We start from the raw sequence: 21,743 nt of genomic DNA on the forward strand, positions 1-21,743 counted from the left end.
CACTGGCTCATCATAGATGAGTCTCATCAGGAAACTCGATATCATGGTGATTCCCGCGAGGTGTGTGCTTGGAGTCACCATATTTCTCCAGTTCAATTTGATTGAATGAAATTGGTTTCCGTCTACGTCTTGCCAATCATGCTGTCTAGCTGCTTCAGAAACAAAGTAACCCACATCCCGCCACTCTGCTCTCTAGGGCTTACTAACGGAGACGTGAGGAGCGGTGTTTCTTAGGTATAGGGCTCGCTGTTCTGAAGTCAAACTAACGCTCCACAGAACCCTTCTTTATTCCATAATAAGTCTGTAAGGGTTAAGATATGTCCCTTTAGCGACCTGGAGTATATCTATAATTCATTGTACAGTGTAAATCCTCTGGTCTCTGTATATTGTGAGAAAGCATGTATTTTCCTGAGAATTTTATGGTGTATTTTAGTTCTAAACTTTTGTTAGAAAACACAACACAGAGGAATGTTGCTTTGCAATTATGTGCCATTTTCTTTCCATTCTTGGAAACTGCACAAAGGGCAATAGTTGGACATGTGATTATCACTACACCATACATCCACCATAACATCCTGTCCATACATTCTGTCCATACCTCCTGTCTATACATCCTGTCCATGTGTGGTTTCAAGACCAATGGTCTCTATACAAGAACGTAGGGAGGTTGGAACATACATTGCACTTTAATGATTGGAAGACAGCCAGATAGTGGAGGGGATGTGTTATACACTCACCTAAAGGATTATTAGGAACATCTGTTCAATTTCTCATTAATGCAATAATCTAATCAACCAATCACATGGCAGTTGCTTCAATGCATTCAGGGGTGTGGTCCTGGTCAAGACAATCTTCTGAACTCCAAACTGAAAGAAAGGTGATTTAAGCAATTTTGAGTATGGCATGGTTGTTGGTGCCAGACGGGCCGGTCTGTGTATTTCACAATCTGCTCAGATACAAGGATTTTCACGCTCAACCATTTCTAGGGTTTATAAAGAATGGTGTGAAAAGGGAAAAACATCCAGTATGCGGCAGTCCTGTGGGCGAAAATGCCTTGTTGACGCTAGAGGTCAGAGGGGAATGGGCCGACTGATTCAAGCTGATAGAAGAGCAACTTTGACTGAAATAACCACTCGTTACAACCGAGGTATGCAGCAAAGCATTTGTGAAGCCACAACACGCACAACCTTGAGGCGGATGGGCTACAACAGCAGAAGACCCCACCGGGTACCACTCATCTCCACTACAAATAGGAAAAAGAGGCTACAATTTGCACGAGCTCACCAAAATTGGACAGTTGAAGACTGGAAGAATGTTGCCTGGTCTGATGAGTCTCGATTTCTGTTGAGACATTCAGATGGTAGAATCAGAATTTGGTGTAAACAGAATGAGAACATGGATCCATCATGCCTTGTTACCACTGTGCAGGCTGGTGGTGGTGGTGTAATGGTGTTGGGGATGTTTTCTTAGCACACTTTAGGCCCCTTAGTGCCAATTGGGCCACGGCCTACCTGAGTTTCTGACCATGTCCATCCCTTTATGACCAACATATACCCATCCTCTGATGGCTACATCCAGCAGGATAATGTACCATGTCACAAAGCTTGAATCATTTCAAATTGGTTTCTTGAACATGACAATGAGTTCACTGTACTGAAATGGCCCCCACAGTCACCAGATCTCAACCCAATAGAGCATCTTTGGGATGTGGTGGAACGGGAGCTTCGTGCCCTGGATGTGCATCCCACAAATCTCCATCAACTGCAAGATGCTATCCTATCAATATGGCCCAACATTTCTAAAGAATGTTTTCAGCACCTTGTTGAATCAATGCCACGTAGAATTAAGGCAGTTCTGAAGGCGAAAGGGGGTCAAACACAATATTAGTATGGTGTTCCTAATAATCCTTTAGGTGAGTGTATATTTTGTGAATAAACAACAAGGAATGCTTCTCCCCCTGACTTAAGTCAGTTATTATTCTATGAAAGAGCCAGAAGCGAACAATATTTACCCGAGTCCTCTCAACTTTTGAACTTCCCTTTTATATCAGTTGATTAACTATCACTCTGTCATGAGGTAGTCAGATCTAAGCTGTACCAGTTGGTGGGGGCGTCTTCCCCCACAACCACATAAGATTCAGTTCCTCTATTCCTCACTGCCTCCATGCCATTTTGAACCGGGGACACTCATATTTCCAACTTCTGTATCAAATCCCTCCCTAATAGGTTAAAAGTACATTGAGAGGATATTAGAGTAGAAGAAGTTGCTTCTCTTCCCGTGAATTGGTCAACAAATGGAATGGGTCTCATCAGTGATTCCCTGCAAAGATGTCTGGACATCTCTACATTTTCTGGTTGGTCCTCTTTGTTAATCAATGTTCTGCATGCTCCTGAGTTGCACAAGAAAACTCTCTTTCCCTTCTGCTTCTAAGGACACTAATTATTTATTTTCCGGTAATATAGACATATCTACAGTACTTTGTTCCAGCATTTACCCATCTTCCGACCAAGATGAATCCCCTTCGGCAGTTAGTCATGCTGACTCTTCCTCATTTCGGCATCCCTTCTTCTTTTTGCTCTGTTCCTCTACTTTCACAATTTCTAGCTATGTGTCCAAATTTCCAGCAGTTGAAACATTTCCCATCATTTACAGTCCCATCTCTAATATATCGGACATTGGATTTGTCTTCTCCTTTCTTATGTCCTGTATGTCTCTCTCGTCCTCCTCTAAAATATACCTCCTCTCCTCCTCCTGAAAAGTCTAGTTCCTTACTTAATACTCCTACTAGATATTCTGCTGGTTTTTTACCCTTCTGTTTCTTCTTCTCGATTTTGTTAGTTTCGTGGTGTACTGCATGTCGCTTAACCTCATCTAGGGTTACAGTAGACCATACGACTAAACTCTTTACAGACTTTGATTATTCCGTTTCCATTCCTCTGAGGAATGCATGCTTTAGCTGCTGATAATCCAGTTCCATTCTCTCCTCCTCCTCCATGAGATTGGACTAACCTACTGTTGGCATCAAACACTTTCTTCACTGCTTGTATCACTGCCTCGTCATCCGTCTGGGTACATTCTGTCTGTTATTATAATCTTGGTGGATGTGGTGATGCGTTATATTCTTCCCAAGAGTGCATCTAACTTCTGTAGATATTTTCCATCTGGAGCCCAGACAGTTATGGTCCTGTGATCATCTCTGGGGTTCAAACCTCCTTGGACAATGCACCATTCTCTAATTACTATCTGCCTAACTGCTCTTTCTGTTTACAGCGCATTCAATCTATAAATATCACAAGTTCATAAATTGTTCCCTAAATTTCCTTGGATGGGGTCAACCCTTCGGTAGCCTCCGCTGCATCTGCCAGTGACCAAGGTCGATACATACAGTATCTCACAAAAGGGAGTACACCCCTCACATTTTTGCAAATATTGGATTATATATTTTCATGTGACAACACTGAATAAATGACACTTTGCTACAATGTAAAGTAGTGAGTATACAGCTTGAATAAAAGTGTACATTTGCTGTCCCCTCAAAATAACTCAGCACACAGCCATTAAACCTGTTAGGGAATAAGCAAAAAAAGTCAATTTCCACCTAAACTGATGTACCCAAATCTAAATGCTTGTAGCTCATGACCTGAATACAGTAAAAACATTTGAAAGGAGACCTTCTGTAGTTTGTAGGAATTATAAATTAATGCAGGAAAGTAGAACACAATTGATTTGCCTGAAGATAAAACAAACCAAATACATACGTTTTTTGATCAAGTGGAAAGTTCCTCCAGGTTCCTCATCATGTTTGAGTTGCAGTGGGGAAGGCCAAACATGGATTAGGAACCTGGAGGAACTTTCCACTTGATCTACTAGATGTCAGTAGGATCTGGGTAAAGTTTCATGGCCATTTGATATAAAATTCAGTGATCTACTTTCTCATTTGTAAAGCAAGGCCAAAGTGTCCTTTCCAGATTGGCCACTTTGGACACATTATGAATTTTCAAGTTCATACCTACAGTGAACATACAACAGTGCAAAAGTGATTCATATAAGGGTTACACACTCCCAGGAATGTTATACATGATGGAAAATTAGCTTCCCTTCATAAAGGTACTTACAGGAGGCACGACAAGGAGGCGGATCCAATGATCTAACATCCAAGTTTACAATTTACCATCAGATCCGAAACCAGCAAACCTGGTGCCTGTTGTGTGGATGTTGACTATACTCAAACACTTGCATAGGAGTTAGTCGCCGTATTAGCTACGTTAAATTGTGTACTGCATTTAGATTAACGAGATTCTAAGCTTTCTGCACATATATAATATGCCTATAATAAAACAAAAAAATGTCAACACTTCGCACACTTTGTGGCATGGAAGTTTTGGTGTCCGGGCGGCGGGTCTTAATATGATTGTTGAATGGGAGGTCTATCAGAACATCAAGACTACGCACTTGATCCCTGGTTTTTAGGCTGAGAATTCTGAATTCTTGCAATGACCTCTGCTTTGGTTGTAAACTGCTATCACCCAGTAATTCTGTATGGTTTTGCTGCCAGTAATTAACTCAATTTTAAAATCTTTACAGTAAGTTGCTGTTTATCCCAAATAGAGTAAAATTCTGTCAAAAGGGACATACAGTACAACTCATAGCCACAGGAAGATGTTTTGATCAGGGGGTGCTGGTCGGCTCATAACAAATCAGTTTCAGAATTTCGTGATGGTGTGCTAGCACTAAAAGTGGGGGTCTACCACAACCCCAGTACCCCTATGTCCTATGATATCTAGTATATAGTAAGTTACTGTGTAATTACAGTACATTGCTGGAAACCATCAGGAGTCCGGTGACGCCGACCGCCGGAGCCCAGGCGCACCAGCAGGGGGAGCCCCAGGGGAGGGAGTCTTGACAAACACTTTGTCCTCCAAGTTTACATTTAAAAAAAAGAATCATTATTAAAACAATATGTATACATTTTAACACAGTATCATGAATGCTATTCCTCTCTGTAAAGGTACTTCAAAGAAACGACTAGATAACATAATAAACACATGACAAAAAACAAAACAAATATGGCAATATATCTGTTAGATGTAAATGCTAAATGCATATTACGAACTATAATTTTGTCATTTATGTAAATATATTTACATATATTTAAGACATATTAAAACATATTTGAAAATGGCCATAATCGAATATGAAAATATATGTATAAAATATACAGCCTTACATTAGTAATACATATAATACATCTATTAGTATATGTTAAAAAAATTATATAGGCACATATATAAAAAAATATATGCTTTTCGAAATACATGTCAATATATAATACTTTGGTGTGGGTGGAGTGGAAATGGAAGAGTGGATGTGTGTCGTTGTTTTTAAAGGATGATAAAGTTTGTATTTTCCAGGATTTCCTTTTTCAAGTTTTTAGTGGTGTTGCAATTAAAATCAGGTTGACATGACTTTTCTTGTCGTTTTGAAGCTACTAGCAATAGTATGTTGGAGTTTATCGAAACAATGCAAAACTCTAAACAGATCACACATGTAACTGAAACGAGGAGGAAGTAGCAGGACACAGGTGCAGAGGTACAAATATTATAGGCTTTGATTGACAAAGGCTTTTGTACTAAAAACCACTTAGACAAACTAGACCTTAATGTAAACATAAGGGAATGACTAACAAGATACATTAGGGCCCGGCTGTTAGAGAAACTCATTGAGTCTTGCATTTATAGCACATTAATTTGCTTTAATTTGAATTGTTAACATCACTTTCATAAGAAAATCATTGACTCAAACCAGGTTAAGGATATCTAAAACGGAATTGAAAGAATGGATGTGTGTCATCGTTGTTGAGGATGGTAACCTGAAACCTGTTTATACCAATGAACAACATCAACATCCCCAGGTTACAGTCCATAGTGACCATCTCTCCTTTCCTCACTGTCACAACAGGAGGCTTCTGTGTCACCACAGTCACACCACTGACACCTGGGAAATAAGATGACATGTAGTAATAAGAAACATACAGACTCATTATTAATAAAACATGAAGTAAAACCTCCAGTAAGTCAGACTCCTTACATGTTAGAGCAGTGATGAGAGTGCAGAGTGTCCCCAGCATGTTGTCAGTGTGTGATGTGAACAACCCTTACTGTCCAGATGAGAGATGAGCAGGTTGGAGTGTGAGGAGAGGAGAGACAGAAGGACCCACCTATAAGGAAACAGACAGAAAGGACCAGAGGGAGGGGTGTCCATTGGTAACCTATAGAGAGACAACCAGGAATAACAAGAGGGTTGGGCCTCTATAGGTAACCTATAAAGGAGACAGACAGGGAGGAATGGGGGAGGGGCCTTTGTAGGTAACCCATCAGTAGCTACAATCACTGTTGATTAAAAACAATAATATGATTTGTGAAAAAGACATGTCTAATGTATCTATGTAAATTATGACATCAAAGTAAAAACACTTTTTTATTACTAACACTAATCTTTAAATGAACCTCAGTCTAACCACAACCCAAACATTCTAACTGTAACACTAAACATAAGACTCACTCCTAACACCTGATGACTCACTAAACATATACAGCTAAATGCTTTTTCTGTGAGCAGGACATAGTAGATGGCAATCTTGATCATGCATTCAAGTTTTATCATACAGGTAGTAAACAAAGGTATCAAGTATGGATGTGTGGATGTGTATTTCAAACATAACGCACTATCAATAAATAAGAATGAGAGGAATGTTATTTGATTTCTCAAGATGTTCTAAAACTCCACAAACAACAAAAACGCTGTCAATGAAAACAAAAACATTTGTGCTAGAAAAAAAAGAACAGAAAAATATATTTGGTCTGGCCATAAGAATGAATCAACATCAACATGCATTGTTGTCTTGAGCAGTGTGGAGAGTATTGCCTGCAGTGCCGTATCCAGGCCTGGCATGACCCCTGATCGACTCCACAAGCCTCCTCCTTTACCTGTAGAAGGGGGATGTTGGGGGAGTTGGTGGGGCTGGTGATCATACACCTTCCAACGCCATGCAGAGAAGAAATCTTCAATAGGATTCAAGAATGGAGAGTATGGGGGAATTTTGAGTGTGATGAAGAGGGGGTGACCTGAGAATCAACTGTAGACCACAGGAGCTGGTGGAAACTAACATTGTCCCAGATGGTAATGTACCTGTCTGCTCTGGCCTCTGGTCATTGGGGATTAGTCTGTTGTGGAGGGTGTCCAGAAATGTTATAAAGTGTACCTGTGGCCAATTTATAGTGATTTGTGTTTGAGCTCGTTATCTAAAAATTCTATCACATGTGTCAGTGTGGAAAGGCAATTGGTGAAATAGTGTAGCAATGTGGAGACCAACATTTATATTTTAGCTGGAAGTGTGTTATAAAATTACAAACTAAGTGTAAAGCAGTGAGTTGTGTTTACAATCCGGCAAAAAGTGTGTTCTAAAATGACTAACTACAGTAAGTTTAAAGCAGAGAATTTGCATTCAGATTGGCACACTTGGTGAATGCATTGGCTACAAGTGTTCATGGTTTTAGAGATTGTGCTTCAAGAATCACTGTTAGTCGTTGATGGTCCTATGTGGTCATCTGGTGGACGTTCAAAGAACTGCAGGCTATTTTCAGTTCTCTGACTCATAACATAAAAATACTGTATTCAATGACACTAATACATTGCATTACATAGAACAAACATATGACCTAAAACAGAAATCACACACAGGTTTGCTAATTTAGTAACTAACTGAAATCTGATCAACATGAACAAATACAACTTTATTTCTTTGGAATGCTTTTATTTAATATCCAGACAATACTGCAATGATGAAACTATGAATAAGAATACAGTTTACTGGTTTCCTCACCCAGTGTATTTTGTAGTATTTTTGGAAAAGGTTAATTTATACGTGTAAGTAAAGATATTTCATCAATACTGACATGTTGTTAAAACCCACTCTAAAAAAGTAAAACTACTGTTTTACTAATTTACTCAAACTACAACTTTACATTCTGCAACTAGACTTTCTGATCTCTTTCTCAGAGTATGTCGACCCAAATGACACTTTACATGTGAACAGGACGTCCTTGTCCCACTCTTCAGTGTTAATGGTCAGATAGCTGCTGATCTTGAAGGTTTTGTCTGGTTGTTGTTCAGCAGGGCTGGTAGAAACATCTGTCACTGATTGACCGTTAGAAGTCCAGCTGACATCTACTAACCCCTTGGACCTCTCAGACAGGTTACTAGCCAGACACACCAGGGTTGTTTTACTGGACTTGAGGTCTTCAGTGGATGGAGGGAACAGGGTCACAGCAGGGGTACCAAGATCTCCATCTACATTATAAAAGGGTCAAGATATGGTAAAAAGGCAAACAGAATTTATGATAGATCACTTCCCTTAATGAAGAGGACATTGACACACTAATTCAAATATAAATAAAAATGTGAAACTATTGTTTGTTATGTCTAAAATAACAGAAGTAATGGTATTGTGTCTGATTATTTTATGTTATTTTAACATGTAGGATGACATTTATTGCTACATAATCAGTCCTCCAAGACTGTATCTAATTGTGAAGGAGAAATGCTTTACACACATATGACACATATAGAGAACTGATTCCGTTTATATAGACATTAGAACATGTGCATAACAGAAAATGAATGTAGATGACCCCCAGAAATGATGGTAGAATATATACATACATATTTTTTATATAAAGGACAGATAAAATACTAACTGTATAAAACTAAGTGTTATTTAAAACTATCCTCTGTGGACAATCTAAACAGAAATTATTTCAAAATATTGAATAATTTATAACAGATCACATGTTATCAATAAAAAGAAAAATTATAATATATGACCAATATTATTATAAACAAACAACATATTCAACAGTTATTTGAACAAATGTTCAGGGTACTCACCAGTGACAATGAGCTTGGTTCCTTGTCCGATTACCACAGTGATTCAGTTTGTTTACTTGGTCGTACAAAAACCTCCTCACTCTCACTACTGCGAGGACAGGAACTGAAACAGCCCATTTAGACAGAGATTCACTCTCTACCAACAGATCAGGGACTTCTAGGAATTCATTCTCTTTGAAAACATTATGAAGCATAGTGTCACATTCTGCTGTTTGAGTCCAGTCCATGTAAATCCATGCAAAATCCAATATTGACTTAATAATAATAATGTAGATCATGATGGTGTAGAGGATTATCATGTTGTTCAGACAATGTCTTCACTTTAGACTTTTTGCAAGTACAGTATTTAGAGTCCATCATTGTGATCAATAATAAAAGATTCTGTTGAACTGGCTCTTATAATATTAAGCTGCATTAGCCTATCTGTCAAAAAGCAGAAGTGTTATTTAGTTATTTTTTGTCATGATGTATATCACTGAGATTTGAACTCATTATCAGTATCATCATATGTCTGACAGTAATACACTGCTGAGTCTCCTGACTCCACCTGTTTAATGATCAACTGATAATCTAATTGTGATGTTGATTTAGAGTTGAACCGAATGGAGGAGAATCCTGTCTCATAGGAAGGAAAACTGTCACCATATCTATATCTCAGAACATACTGAAGAACCCCACCAGGAACCTGTTTATACCAACGGACAGAGTTTCCATCATATCTGGCAATGTTACACTCCATAGTGATCTCCTGTCCTGTTACAGTCCATACTGACCTCCTGTCCTGTTACAGTCCTGGTTGACCTCCTGTCCTGTTACAGTCCATAGTGACCTCCTGTTCTGCTACAGTCCATAGTTACCTCCTGTCCTGTTAAAGTCCATAGTGACCTCCTGTCCTGTTGCAGTCCATAGTGACCTCCTGTCCTGTTACGGTCCATAGTGACCTCCTGTCCTGTTTCAGTCCATATTGACTTCCTGTCCTGTTACAGTCCATAGTGACCTCCTGTCCTGTTACAGTCCATAGTGACCTCCTGTCCTGTTACAGTCCATAGTGACCTCCTGTCCTGTTACGGTCCATAGTGACCTCCTGTCCTGTTACGGTCCATAGTGACCTCCTGTCCTGTTACAGTCCATAGTGACCTCCTGTCCTGTGGTCTTGGTCTGGACAGACAGGGAGGACCAAAACAATCAAACCATTAATACATGATGACACACATGGAGTGTGAGGAGAGGAGAGGCTGAAGGACCCACCTATAAGACAGACAGGGAGGACCAAAGGGAGGGGCCTCTATAGGTAACCTATAAGGAGACAGACAGGGAGGACCAGGGGAGGGGCCTCTATCTCAACCTTTCACATTCTGCAAAATTAACTTCAGATATTTAAATTACATTCACTAATAAACTATCAAAAGGATTCAGTATTTACAGTATAATAGCAATGTAAATAAATAGCTTTACATCCAATGAAACAAGAATTTGTTAGTTCACTTGTTTAAAATCATAATGTCATAATATTATTAATTTATACATTTGTCAAGTGTGCATACCCTCTTGAATAAACCAGGTCACTGCATATAAATACTTAGAGATATGGCTGGATGATAAGCTGTCTTTTAAAATGCATGTGGATGAACTTAGTCAAAGGCTAAAAGTCAAGCTAGGCTTCTTCTATTGAAACAGGATGTACTTGTCCTCCACAAAGAGAAGACAAATTGTGCAAGCTACTCTTATGTCTGTTGTAGATGATGGGGATATTATCTACATGCATGCTATGGCATCCACACTTAAACCACTGGATGCTACTTATCATTGGCCACTTAGAGTTCTGTAGCTAACACCCATGATAATCCTGTGTTTTATATCAAAACAAGGGTGGAAATTCACTTCACATTAGACAAGAACAACATGTTCTCATGTTTGTCTATAAAGCACTTCTTAAATTACTTTATTTATCATCACTAATCAACATTAGAATTATAAATCATAAAACCATGTCTCAAGCCTGCATTACACTAGAGGCCCCTGTGATATCCAGAGTTGGGTATGACTGCCTTTTCCTTGTTATGCTCCTTGGTTATAGAATAAGCCTGCAGACCAGACTTTAACGTAAGACTCTTGTCCCCCATTTTAAACATGTAGAGGATTGTTATTTTTGTGTTGCTTGTAGCAGCTTCAGGTAACGCACGTTCTTGTGCTATCAGGGGAATCACCTCTTTGTATATACAGTGGGGAGAACAAGTATTTGATACACTGCTGATTTTGCAAGTTTTCCCACTTAAAAAACTTGTTGAAGTCTGTAAATTTTTTATAGGTACTCTTCTACTGTGAGTGACCGAATCTAAAACAAAAATCCAGAAAATCACATTGTATGATTTTTAAGTAATTCATTTGCATTTTATTGCATGACTTAAGTATTTGATCATCAGAAAAGCAGAACTTAATATTTGGTACAGAAACCTTTATTTGCAATTACAGAGATCATACATTTCCTGTAGTTCTTGACCAGGTTTGCACACACTGCAGCAGGGATTCTGGTCCACTCCTCCATACAGACCTTCTCCGGATCCTTCAGGTTTTAGGGCTGTCGCTGGGCAATACGGACTTTCAGCTCCCTCCAAAGATTTTCTATTGGGTTCAGGTCTGGAGACTGGCTAGGCCAATCCAGGACCTTAAGATGCTTCTTACGGAGCCACACCTTAGTTGCCCTGGCTGTGTGTTTTGGGTTGTTGTCATGCTGGATGATCCAGCCACGACCCATCTTCAATGCTCTTACTGAGGGATTTAGGTTGTCGGCCAAGATCCCGCGATACATGACCCCATCCATCCTCCCCTCAATACGGTGCAGTCGTCCTGTCCCCTTTGCAGAAAAGCATCCCCAAAGAATGATGTTTCCACCTCCATGCTTCACGGTTGTGATGGTGTTCTTGGGGTTGAACTCATCCTTCTTCTTCCTCCAAACACGGCGAGTGGAGTTTAGACCAAAAAGCTCTATTTTTGACTCATCAGACTACATGACCTTCTCCCATTCTTCCTCTGGAACATCAGATGGTCATTGGCAAACTTCAGACGGGCCTGGACATGTGCTGGCTTGAGCAGGGGGTCCTTGCGTGCGCTTCAGGATTTTAATCCATGACGGTGTAGTGTGTTACTAATGGTTTTCTTTGAGACTGTGGTCCCAGCTCTCTTCAGGTCATTGACCAGGTCCTGCTGTGTAGTTCTGGGCTGATCTCTTACCTTCCTCATGATCATTGATGCCCCACGAGGTGAGATCTTGCATGGAGCCCCAGACCGAGGGAGATTGACCGTCATCTGGATCTTATTCCATTTTCTAATAATTGCGCCCACAGTTGTTGCCTTCTCACCAAGCTGCTTGCCTATTGTCCTGTAGCCCATCCAAGCCTTGTGCAGGTCTACAATTTTATCCCTGATGTCCTTACACAGCTCTCTGGTCTTGGCCTTTATGGAGATGTTGGAGTCTGTTTGATTCAGTGTGTGGACAGGTGTCTTTTATATGGGTAACGAGTTCAAACAGGTGCAGTTAATACAGGTAATGAGTGGAGAACAGGAGGGCTTCTTAAAGAAAAACTAACAGGTCTGTGAGAGATGGAATTCTTACTGGTTGGTAGGTGATCAAATACTTATGTCATGCAATAAAATGCAAATTAATTATTTAAAAATCATACAATATGATTTTCTGGGTTTTAAAATGTATATGCAGGCCCAGCTGTAAAAGAGACCGTGGTCTCAATCTCAATCTGTGTTCCTTGTTGAAATGAAGGTATAGTAATTCATTAAATTACTGCTGATGTTATCTCTCTACTGTAAAACAGGGGACTGACTATCATGGTGATTATATGATACATGGGGTTTTCTATTAGTACTATTAATACTAAGTAGGTTTACTAGTTAATAACATTCTACTAAATGTATAGGAGGGTTCAGTAAAACACCAACATGGTCTGTTATCATACTGAAGACACACTGGTTCAGGATGACTTGACATTCAGTTAGTGTCTATATTCAGAACATCTGAAAGCAGAAGTGAGTATATTTGGTGAGGAGGTTTTTGTCATTGTGTTTGTCACTGTGATACGTGTTCTGTAGCAGAGTTGTCCCATGTCTGACAGTAATACACTGCTGAGTCTGACTCCTCCACATTATTAATAATCAAACGATAATCTGATTTAGACTGATGATTAGATGTGAATTTAGGAGAGGACACCTGGGAAATAAGATGACATGTAGTAAAGAGAAACATACAGACTCATTATTAATAAAACATGAAGTAAAACCTCCAGTAAGTCAGACTCCTTACATGTTAGAGCAGTGATGAGAGTGCAGAGTGTCCCCAGCATGTTGTCAGTGTGTGATGTGAACAACCCTTACTGTCCAGATGAGAGATGAACAGGTTGGAGTGTGAGGAGAGGAGAGACTGAAGGACCCACCTATAAGGAGACAGACAGGGAGGACCAGTGGAAGGGACCTCCATAGGTAACCTATAAGGAGACAGACAGGGAGGGCCTGAGGGAGGAGCCACTATAGGTAACCTATAAGAAGACAGATAGGGAGGACCTGAGGGAGGGGCTTCAATGGGTAACCAATAAGGATACATGAACTACCATTACTGAATACAGTAGTTAACATGAATGAATGATGAACAATGACATGAACAAACAGTTAATAAAGACAACCCTTAAATTATTAATGATTTACAAATGCATTAACAAACAATGTGTAGTGTCATTTGTTCATGATGACACAGGACATAAACTTGTGTCTTTTTTTGTGGGAACCCACAGTTTGTACTGTAATTGTTTAATGTTGATGCAGGACATGAATTCATGTAGCAAGTTGTTTGCATGAACAGGCTAAGTACTATACATTATTCATAAAATAATCCAATGTGTTCATATGATTACAGTGCAGCAACCATTATTACTAATGTAGGCTGGCTACTTGCATCTTCAAACAGGTATGATGCGCACAAAGCTTATGGTCACATTTAGGGTTATTGTTTGAAATGGGTATACATAGAGACATGTTGCATTGTGTTGGAACTGAATTAGATCCAAACAAACACCTGTGCATTTTCTTAACTCTTGAAGGAAAAGCCATGTTTTCTTTTTTTCAAAACCTGCCTGTTAAAGTGTAGAGAGTTGGAAAAGCATAGTCATTTTATAACTATGAACTAGACCAGTGGTTCCCAACCACGTTCCCCAACAGTACACATTTTCATTGTAGCCCCAGCCAAGCACAGCTGACTCAACTTGTCAACTAATTATCAGGCTCTCATTGAATTGCCCAGCAAGCAACATGCCAGTGACACTTTTTTTATAGCGTGCATTGCAGTCGGGCCGCCGGTGGGCCGCTTTCATTACAATGCCTTCCAACAATACCCTGATCAGCGGCTCGACGGCGGCTAACCTCTTTTATGCAATAAACCCAACGGGATGCCTCACACCCCAATATTAGGTTTTATAAAAATCCTTAATAATAATTTTGGTCACATCACAAATCAAAAATTTATTTCAAATAGTGCAAGATGCATACAAAAAAACATGCATTATGCAGCAAGCATACAAAATAAACATGTCCAAATGAATTGAAATGCAACATATGTTGTGGACGTGTTGTGGTGTAGATGTGCGTCCTTGGGGTTGTAGGGGCCCACGCTGGAAGGATTTTTGCTCCTCTGGTGATACACACGTCCGGTCTCTCACGTGTCTAAGAAAAGTGAAGGTTTTATAAGCATTTACCCTGCAAAACATATTTTCATTCCAAGTTTCAAATTGTTATTACGTTTTCAAATTCACCTGCATGCTTGATGAGCTTATAAGGGACAGCCTCCCAGGTGTTTTCAGGTGGTGAACAAGTTCTGGCAAACTTGTTGTGGCTCAAGGATGTCCTGCTGGTGATGCTGTCAGGTGGCCAGTAGCAAAGTCCCCCTTTGAGCCACAGGCGTGGAACTACTGCCACACAGTCATCCTCCTCCGGGAAAAAAAACTACAGAAAACGTCATCACCTAACAGCAATGTTTAGAAAAGAGGTTTAAAAAACCGGCAGCATAAGACACACACAGGCTAGCTAAGAACAATTTGGATACACAAAGACACACAAGACACATCAGTAACGGAATTGTAACAAGTGCAGGTTTAGTGCTACTTAACGGTAGTTATTTATAATAGCGTAGAACAGAACTCACCATAGCTATGTAGGTGACTCAGCATTTAACAATTTTCAGTCCGATGTCCAAAAACATTGGGATCTTCGTTTGTTTCGGGATTCATCAAATTGTAGTAAAACAATGTCATAATCCACATGTTGTATTGTCCAATTCAGAGAATATAGCTTGTACCATACACACTTTGAACAAGAGTTGTTCCTGAACGAAAGAACCAAGTCACTAAAATTATCCTATTAGTTTTCACGATACAACAGCGTGGGATTCCAAATGGCTATTGTCTTGCCTTACACATCGCTACAGCACCATCTAAGAAAACGGCGGTGTTTAAACACAGTAAAGAACTGTCCCCCATGAAACATTAAAGTCAAGGCTATAAGCGAGTAGTTGAGCCAGTACCATGCAGTGGAAAATGGCCATTAGTTTGGGAAAATATTATGGTAAGCAATGGCGAGAGACGGCTGTTTCTATGTGTTTACTGTATGTCTACACAAAGGTCCTTTACACAAGCAATAGTGCAGTTGTCAAAGTCTATTTTATTTATAAACTACCAATGTTGACCAAAATTCTATACACTAAGATCTAACAAAATTAAAATTAAATTTATACAAATAATCAGTACAAGAATAAAAGGGGTACAATAGCATCTCTGCTGGAAGAAAATGGCAACACAAGCAGATACAGCAGACTAAAGCGCACGCCCTCTTTTCGGCGGCTAGCCGCCAGCGTAGCGCAGTCGGGCCGCTGGTGGAAAGCCGCCTGAGATGCAAATTAGCTTATGCAAATTGAGATCAGGAGAAAAGCTGCAAAAGCTGGTGGCCCGCTGGCTGTACGACATTATAGCCTCCTGCGGCCCACCATCAGCAAAAATAGCTCACTGTGTGGGTGTGCTTGTCCAGGGCTATAACAAAAATGTGTGCTGTTGGGGGTAATCGAGGACCGGAGTTGGGAACCACTGAACTAGACAGAAAACCCATGTTGAATTTAAAATGCCATGATTGTGGTGCCTTCCTTTGATTGCCTTACTGTATGGACATGTTATTTTCGTGAACAATACTCCTGACAGTATCCCTAGGATTAATATAATAGAATTTTGTAACTGTATTTTTTAGGAATTTTTGGTTCCTAAAACAATTGGTGTACTGTAAGGGTTAGCGATTAGCTAGTTCCTGTTAGCTGGCTCCAGTTAGCTTTATGCTACCTCCAGTCACATGTTTGTTAGTTTCGGTTAGCACTTTGCTAGCTTGCTCAGACATGTTATATTCATGTTAACATTAAGGTAATTTGCAATTGTCTAATCCTTTTACCAGATTTTACTATATTAGGTGAACCTGAAGGAATTTTACACATTTGTAAAACATCACTGCTCTATTAGAACTTGTGAAATGTAAAAAGGGCTTGACAAAATAAGATTTGATTGACTGATTAACGTGCCTTTTTGTTTTTGTTTTTTGCACAAGACTTCCTGTTTACAGATCTACTGAAAAGACATTACTCATCTCTTCCCACTCTTCCAGAGTGGTTGTTTTACAAATAGCCTACACTTTTGCCGCAGTTCCACTGGTGCCAAACACTGGTGTTTTACCCTAAAGTCACAGGCCAGGGCTAGTTGGCCACTAGGTCATGGCCGAGTAGCCCGGCTCTCACTTGGTGCCAAGCCCCAGACTTTAGGACTAAGGGCGGGGTTTGGGGATTGATGTGTGACGTGGTGTGAAAATGCAGCATGTTGTTCTATTCGAATGGCGATGTGTATCGTTTGCTTTAGACTTCTAGTGATGGTTTTCATCCGATCTAACAAACAGATCCCTGATAAAATAAAGAAAAGCAACAGTACAGTGAAGCAAAGACACAATGGAAAGAGTTGCCACGACTGAAGTGATGCAATGCCATTGACTCAATAGGAAACGGAGCGCTGAAACCGAAGCGTAGCCTGCAGAACCTATAACAACACAAAATGACCTCAGAATTCTCCCAAATCCTTCTATTAAAGGTAGATAGTTTTGACAAAATACTTATTAAACTGGTTTAGTCGCGTGTCACAAGTGTAGGTGGAGAAGGAGCCGGTCGCAGGAGTTTGAGGAAGAAATTTGCTTTATTAAGTTCAAACGCCATTTTGTAAACAAACTGAGCATGGTGGTATTGTTTATTTTAGTACCAGAAAAATATTGACTTTTATTTTTCGTAACCGGAAAACCAAATCGTGTTGATAGTTTACTCCTCCCTCCCCACGTGAGCCCCTCCTGAAGTCCTTGGTACCAAATGTATAGTGGAAAGAGAAAAGTCTGGAGCCAACATTAGCATAAATCACTATTGTAGCCCTGGTACCGGAGTAAAGCACCAGTGGAAATGTGGCATTAGTTAATCCTGTCATTCTTGAAGAGAGGATTATGTGCTAAACCATTAGTTCATACTCTTTTGGCCCACTGAGTAACCATTGAGCTGGAATTAAGCATTAATAAAGGATACTTCACCATTAGTTAATTATTTTGTGTCCCCTAAAGTGATGAATGATCTTACCTTAACAATCACTAACTAACTAGGTTTTGTACTCTATTTTCTTCGACAACTATATTTTAGTAGTAGGTGTCATCATTGTTGTGTTTGTGACACTGAGTCCATCACTCATATTCCACCTCCATCAACTGGAGTTTAATACAAACTGATCTGAAACACATTATCTTTGTTCTATAGAGGGACAGAGGTTCAGTAGAATGACTCAGTCTAGTCCTCTGGAAATGTGCAGGTCTCATTATAGATATGGGAAGTCCCTCTCTCACACACCCACATACACACCAACATTAACCAATAATTAATGAGAGGAAGAAAGCAGGTGCGTTTGGGTGAGGAGGGGGAGTAAGTGGTGAGGGTGTGTGCAGAAACACATCACTTTGTGTAAATCTGTGTCAGAGCTAGAACCCATTTCTGTTGACTGACTCTGATAACTACAGATCCTAGATATGAAACCATCAACTGGTCTTTAGGTGGGACTAAAATCAGTGGTGAACACTGGTTCTGTCTGTTGTGAAGATCATGTACATCTTTATTCAGTCATTATTAATGTTCACTGAACTGCAAAACTAATCCTCAGTGTGAAACATTTGATGCATTACACTTCATAGAATGACATGTTAACTAACACAGGAATCCAGAGACGACCCCATGAAGGTCAGTTAGTAGTAGAGTGGTGTTGCCATGCCAGGGTTGTGGGTTCCAGTCCCACAGGTGGCGACACAAAAACATATTTACTCACTACTCTAAGTCCATCTGGGCATCTGCTATTTGACTGAAATGATTTAGAAGGTCTACATGATGTATTGTGTATTTTCCATATACCTACACTTATATCACAGTAATAACAGAAGGCTCTTCATTCTATATGTAAACTACTACTGTAGGTCATCTCTGCTGGCTGAGAACCATCTCCTCTATCCTGGTTCACTTTAATGGTTCTCCAGATTGACAATAATTGAATGATTCTAAAAAAATACAAACAATTGTTCTTTTTGATGCTATTTATTAAATATCATGGTTTAGCCATCATGTAATTATTTCATGTTGGCAACATCAGTTAGGGATGTGAAAGACAAAGCTAAAACCATTTAACAATATAATTATTTTTTTCTTATTCAGTAATGCACTTAGACATCAGCATATCATCCATGTCAATTCTCTGTCAACACCTATTTGACAGCAAAGCAATGATAAAATATTAAAAACAGCTAACCAAATAGCAGCTGCATTGCATTCATACTGAAACTAGACCTTTACATTCTGCAACTAGACTTTCTGATCTCTTTCTCAGAGAATGTGGACCCGAATGACACTTTACATGTGAACGTCCTTGTCCCACTCTTCAGTGTCAATGGTCAGATAACTGCTGATCTTGAAGGTTTTGTCTGGTTGTTGTTCAGCAGGGCTGGTAGAAACATCTGTCACTGATTGACCGTTAGAAGTCCAGCTGACATCTACTAACCCCTTGGACCTCTCAGACAGGTTACTAGCCAGACACACCAGGGTTGTTTTACTGGACTTGAGGTCTTCAGTAGATGGAGGGAACAGGGTCACAGCAGGTCTACCAAGTACTCCATCTACATTATAAAAAAGTCAAAATGTGGTAAAGACAAAAATATAGTTGAAGACTGTTCTGTAATTACATTATAGAAATAACTGCTGTACTTCTATGTTCTGCCCTGTTCTACTTCCCCGTACTCCTACTGACCTGTACTTCTGCAGCCCTGTATTCATACAGCCCATTATTCGTTCAGCCCTGTATTCATACTGACCTGTACTTCAACTGCACCTTTATGAATCACATTATCTCACTAACTGTCCGCTGGTTTGAAGACCAACATTGTCAGGAGAAATGCAATTAACAGACATTTACTGGTGGTTTCTAATTAACTCAAACCTCTATGTCTCTATCACTTCCCTCATTATATGTATGGACTCATACATGCCATGTTTAATTGTAATGTGATCAATACTTTGAATATGATGTAATTTATGTTAACTGGAGGAATGATCAGGTGTCCTCCAGTTTCAGTTTTAGCTTTGGTAAACTGTTACTAATGTTCCTGTCTCTTGATGCGTTGACAGTTTGGAGGACATTGGAGGTTAACAACTTAACTAGAACCTGTATATATGAAACCCTGTCCTTGTAATACATTAGCTATGTCATGTATATTTATTTTGTAAAAACAAAATATTTCCAATTATGATGTCATTTGGGGTATACAAGTCTATGTACAAATGGTCAGTTCTTCAGAGAATAATATTGACAGCTGAATTCAAATGAGGGAACTTGGTGGATAGCAGGAGAAAAGCCGTCCAACAGCAACTGTTCCTAAGGGCTGGAAATCAGAGTTCTTATTAATTACAGCTGGGTTCACTGATTGCTTGTCATCATCATCATCATCATCATCTTCCGCTTATCCGGGGCCGGGTCGCGGGGGCAGCAGTCTAAGCAGGGATGCCCAGACTTCCCTCTCCCCAGACACTTCCTCCAGCTCATCCGGGGGGACACCGAGGCGTTCCCAGGCCAGCCGGGAGACATAGTCCCTCCAGCGTGTCCCAGTTCTTCCCCGGGGTCTCTTCCCGGTGGGACGGGACCGGAACACCTTCCCAGGAAGGCGTTCCGGAGGCATCCGAAACAGATGCCCAAGCCACCTCAGCTGACCCCTCTCGATGTGGAGGAGCAGCGGCTCATTTCGGCCGCCTGTATCCGGGATCTTGTCCTTTCGGTCATGACCCAAAGCTCATGACCATAGGTGAGAGTAGGAACGTAGATTGACCGGTAAATCGAGAGCTTCGCCTTGCGGCTCAGCTCTTTCTTCACCACGACAGACCGATACATCAACCGCATTACTGCAGAAGCTGCACCGATCCGTCTGTCAATCTCCCGTTCCATCCTTCCCTCACTCGTGAACAGGACCCCTAGATACTTAAACTCCTCCACTTGAGGCAGGCACTCTCCACCAACCTGAAGTGGGCAAGCCACCCTTTTCCGACTGAGGACCATGGCCTCGGATTTGGAGGTACTGATTTTCATCCCCACCGCTTCACACTCGGCTGCAAACCGTCCAAGTGCATGCTGAAGGTCCTGGCTTGAAGGGGCCAACACGACAACATCATCCGCAAAGAGCAGAGACGAAATCGTGTGGTCCCCAAACCTGACACCCTCCGGCCCCTGGCTGCGCCTAGAAATTCTGTCCATAACAATTACGAACAGAACCGGTGACAAAGGGCAGCCCTGCCGGAGTCCAACATGCACAGGGAACAAGTCTGACTTACTGCCGGCAATGCGGACCAAGCTCCTGCTTCGGTCGTACAGGGACCTGACAGCCCTTAGCAAAGGACCCAGGACCCCATATTCCCGAAGCACTCTCCACAGGATGCCGCGAGGGACACAGTCGAATGCCTTCTCCAAATCCACAAAACACATGTGGACTGGTTGGGCAAACTCCCATGAACCCTCCATCACCCTGTAGAGGGTATAGAGCTGGTCCAGTGTTCCACGGCCTGATTGCTTGTGTCTCCCTCTATGTGAGGTTAGGACTCACCTGTATGAGGTATTTTAGGAGCAGATACGGGGAGAGCACCACTTCATACAAGGATGCAAAACAAGCCCTTCTCAGTCTGTATTATCATTGCAGCAGCACTGTCATTTCCAGCATGTTTTATTGGTTAACATGACTAGTGTTATACTCAAATCTCTCCCCGCAGCTAATTGTAGCTAATATAAGGTAGACAATGATTAAACAATTAATATCTTCCTGCTTTTTTGTTATTTTTCTACAGTGTTCTTCATTATGTTGGTCACTTTTTTAGATTTGTATCTACAGTACAACAGTGATTCTGAACAACTGTCTCTGGTCTCGTAATTTTGCCCTCCCACTATGTTCATTGTGTGGGATAAGTCAACCCATTAAACAAGGTTATTCGTTGGGTACCTGTAATTGTGAATAAACGTAATCTAACTCACCTACACCACTGTCCTACACCATTCTATATCAATAGATTGAAACAGCCTCACCTTTCAGCATTAAGAGACTAAAGAAGAAACACATTATCTGAACGACAAAACATGAACATCACAGACCCACTAGAAGCATTCCATAGA

General features: G+C 40.5%; 1 protein-coding gene across 5 annotated transcripts in view; it reads right to left on the bottom strand.

Moving 5' to 3' along the window:
- Nucleotides 1-7,815: 7,815 nt before the first annotated feature.
- Nucleotides 7,816-21,743, bottom strand: part of LOC105005954 (immunoglobulin kappa light chain-like) — an 82,636-nt gene continuing 68,708 nt past the window's right edge. The window contains exons 3-4 of one of the 5 annotated variants that reach the window (XM_034295255.1): nt 8,947-8,980; nt 7,816-8,349 (exon numbers count right to left, since the gene is read on the bottom strand). In XM_034295255.1, coding sequence (XP_034151146.1) covers nt 8,021-8,349; nt 8,947-8,980 — 363 coding nt within the window. In that variant the 3' untranslated portion in view covers nt 7,816-8,020. Of the gene's footprint in view, nt 8,350-8,946; nt 8,981-18,640; nt 19,213-21,743 lie in introns of those variants that run through there. The other 4 variants (XM_034295256.1, XM_029123082.2, XM_034295257.1 and 1 more) reach the window with 4 other exon arrangements.

This window comes from Esox lucius, chromosome 11 (assembly GCF_011004845.1).
Source record: "Esox lucius isolate fEsoLuc1 chromosome 11, fEsoLuc1.pri, whole genome shotgun sequence".
NCBI lineage: Eukaryota > Metazoa > Chordata > Actinopteri > Esociformes > Esocidae > Esox > Esox lucius.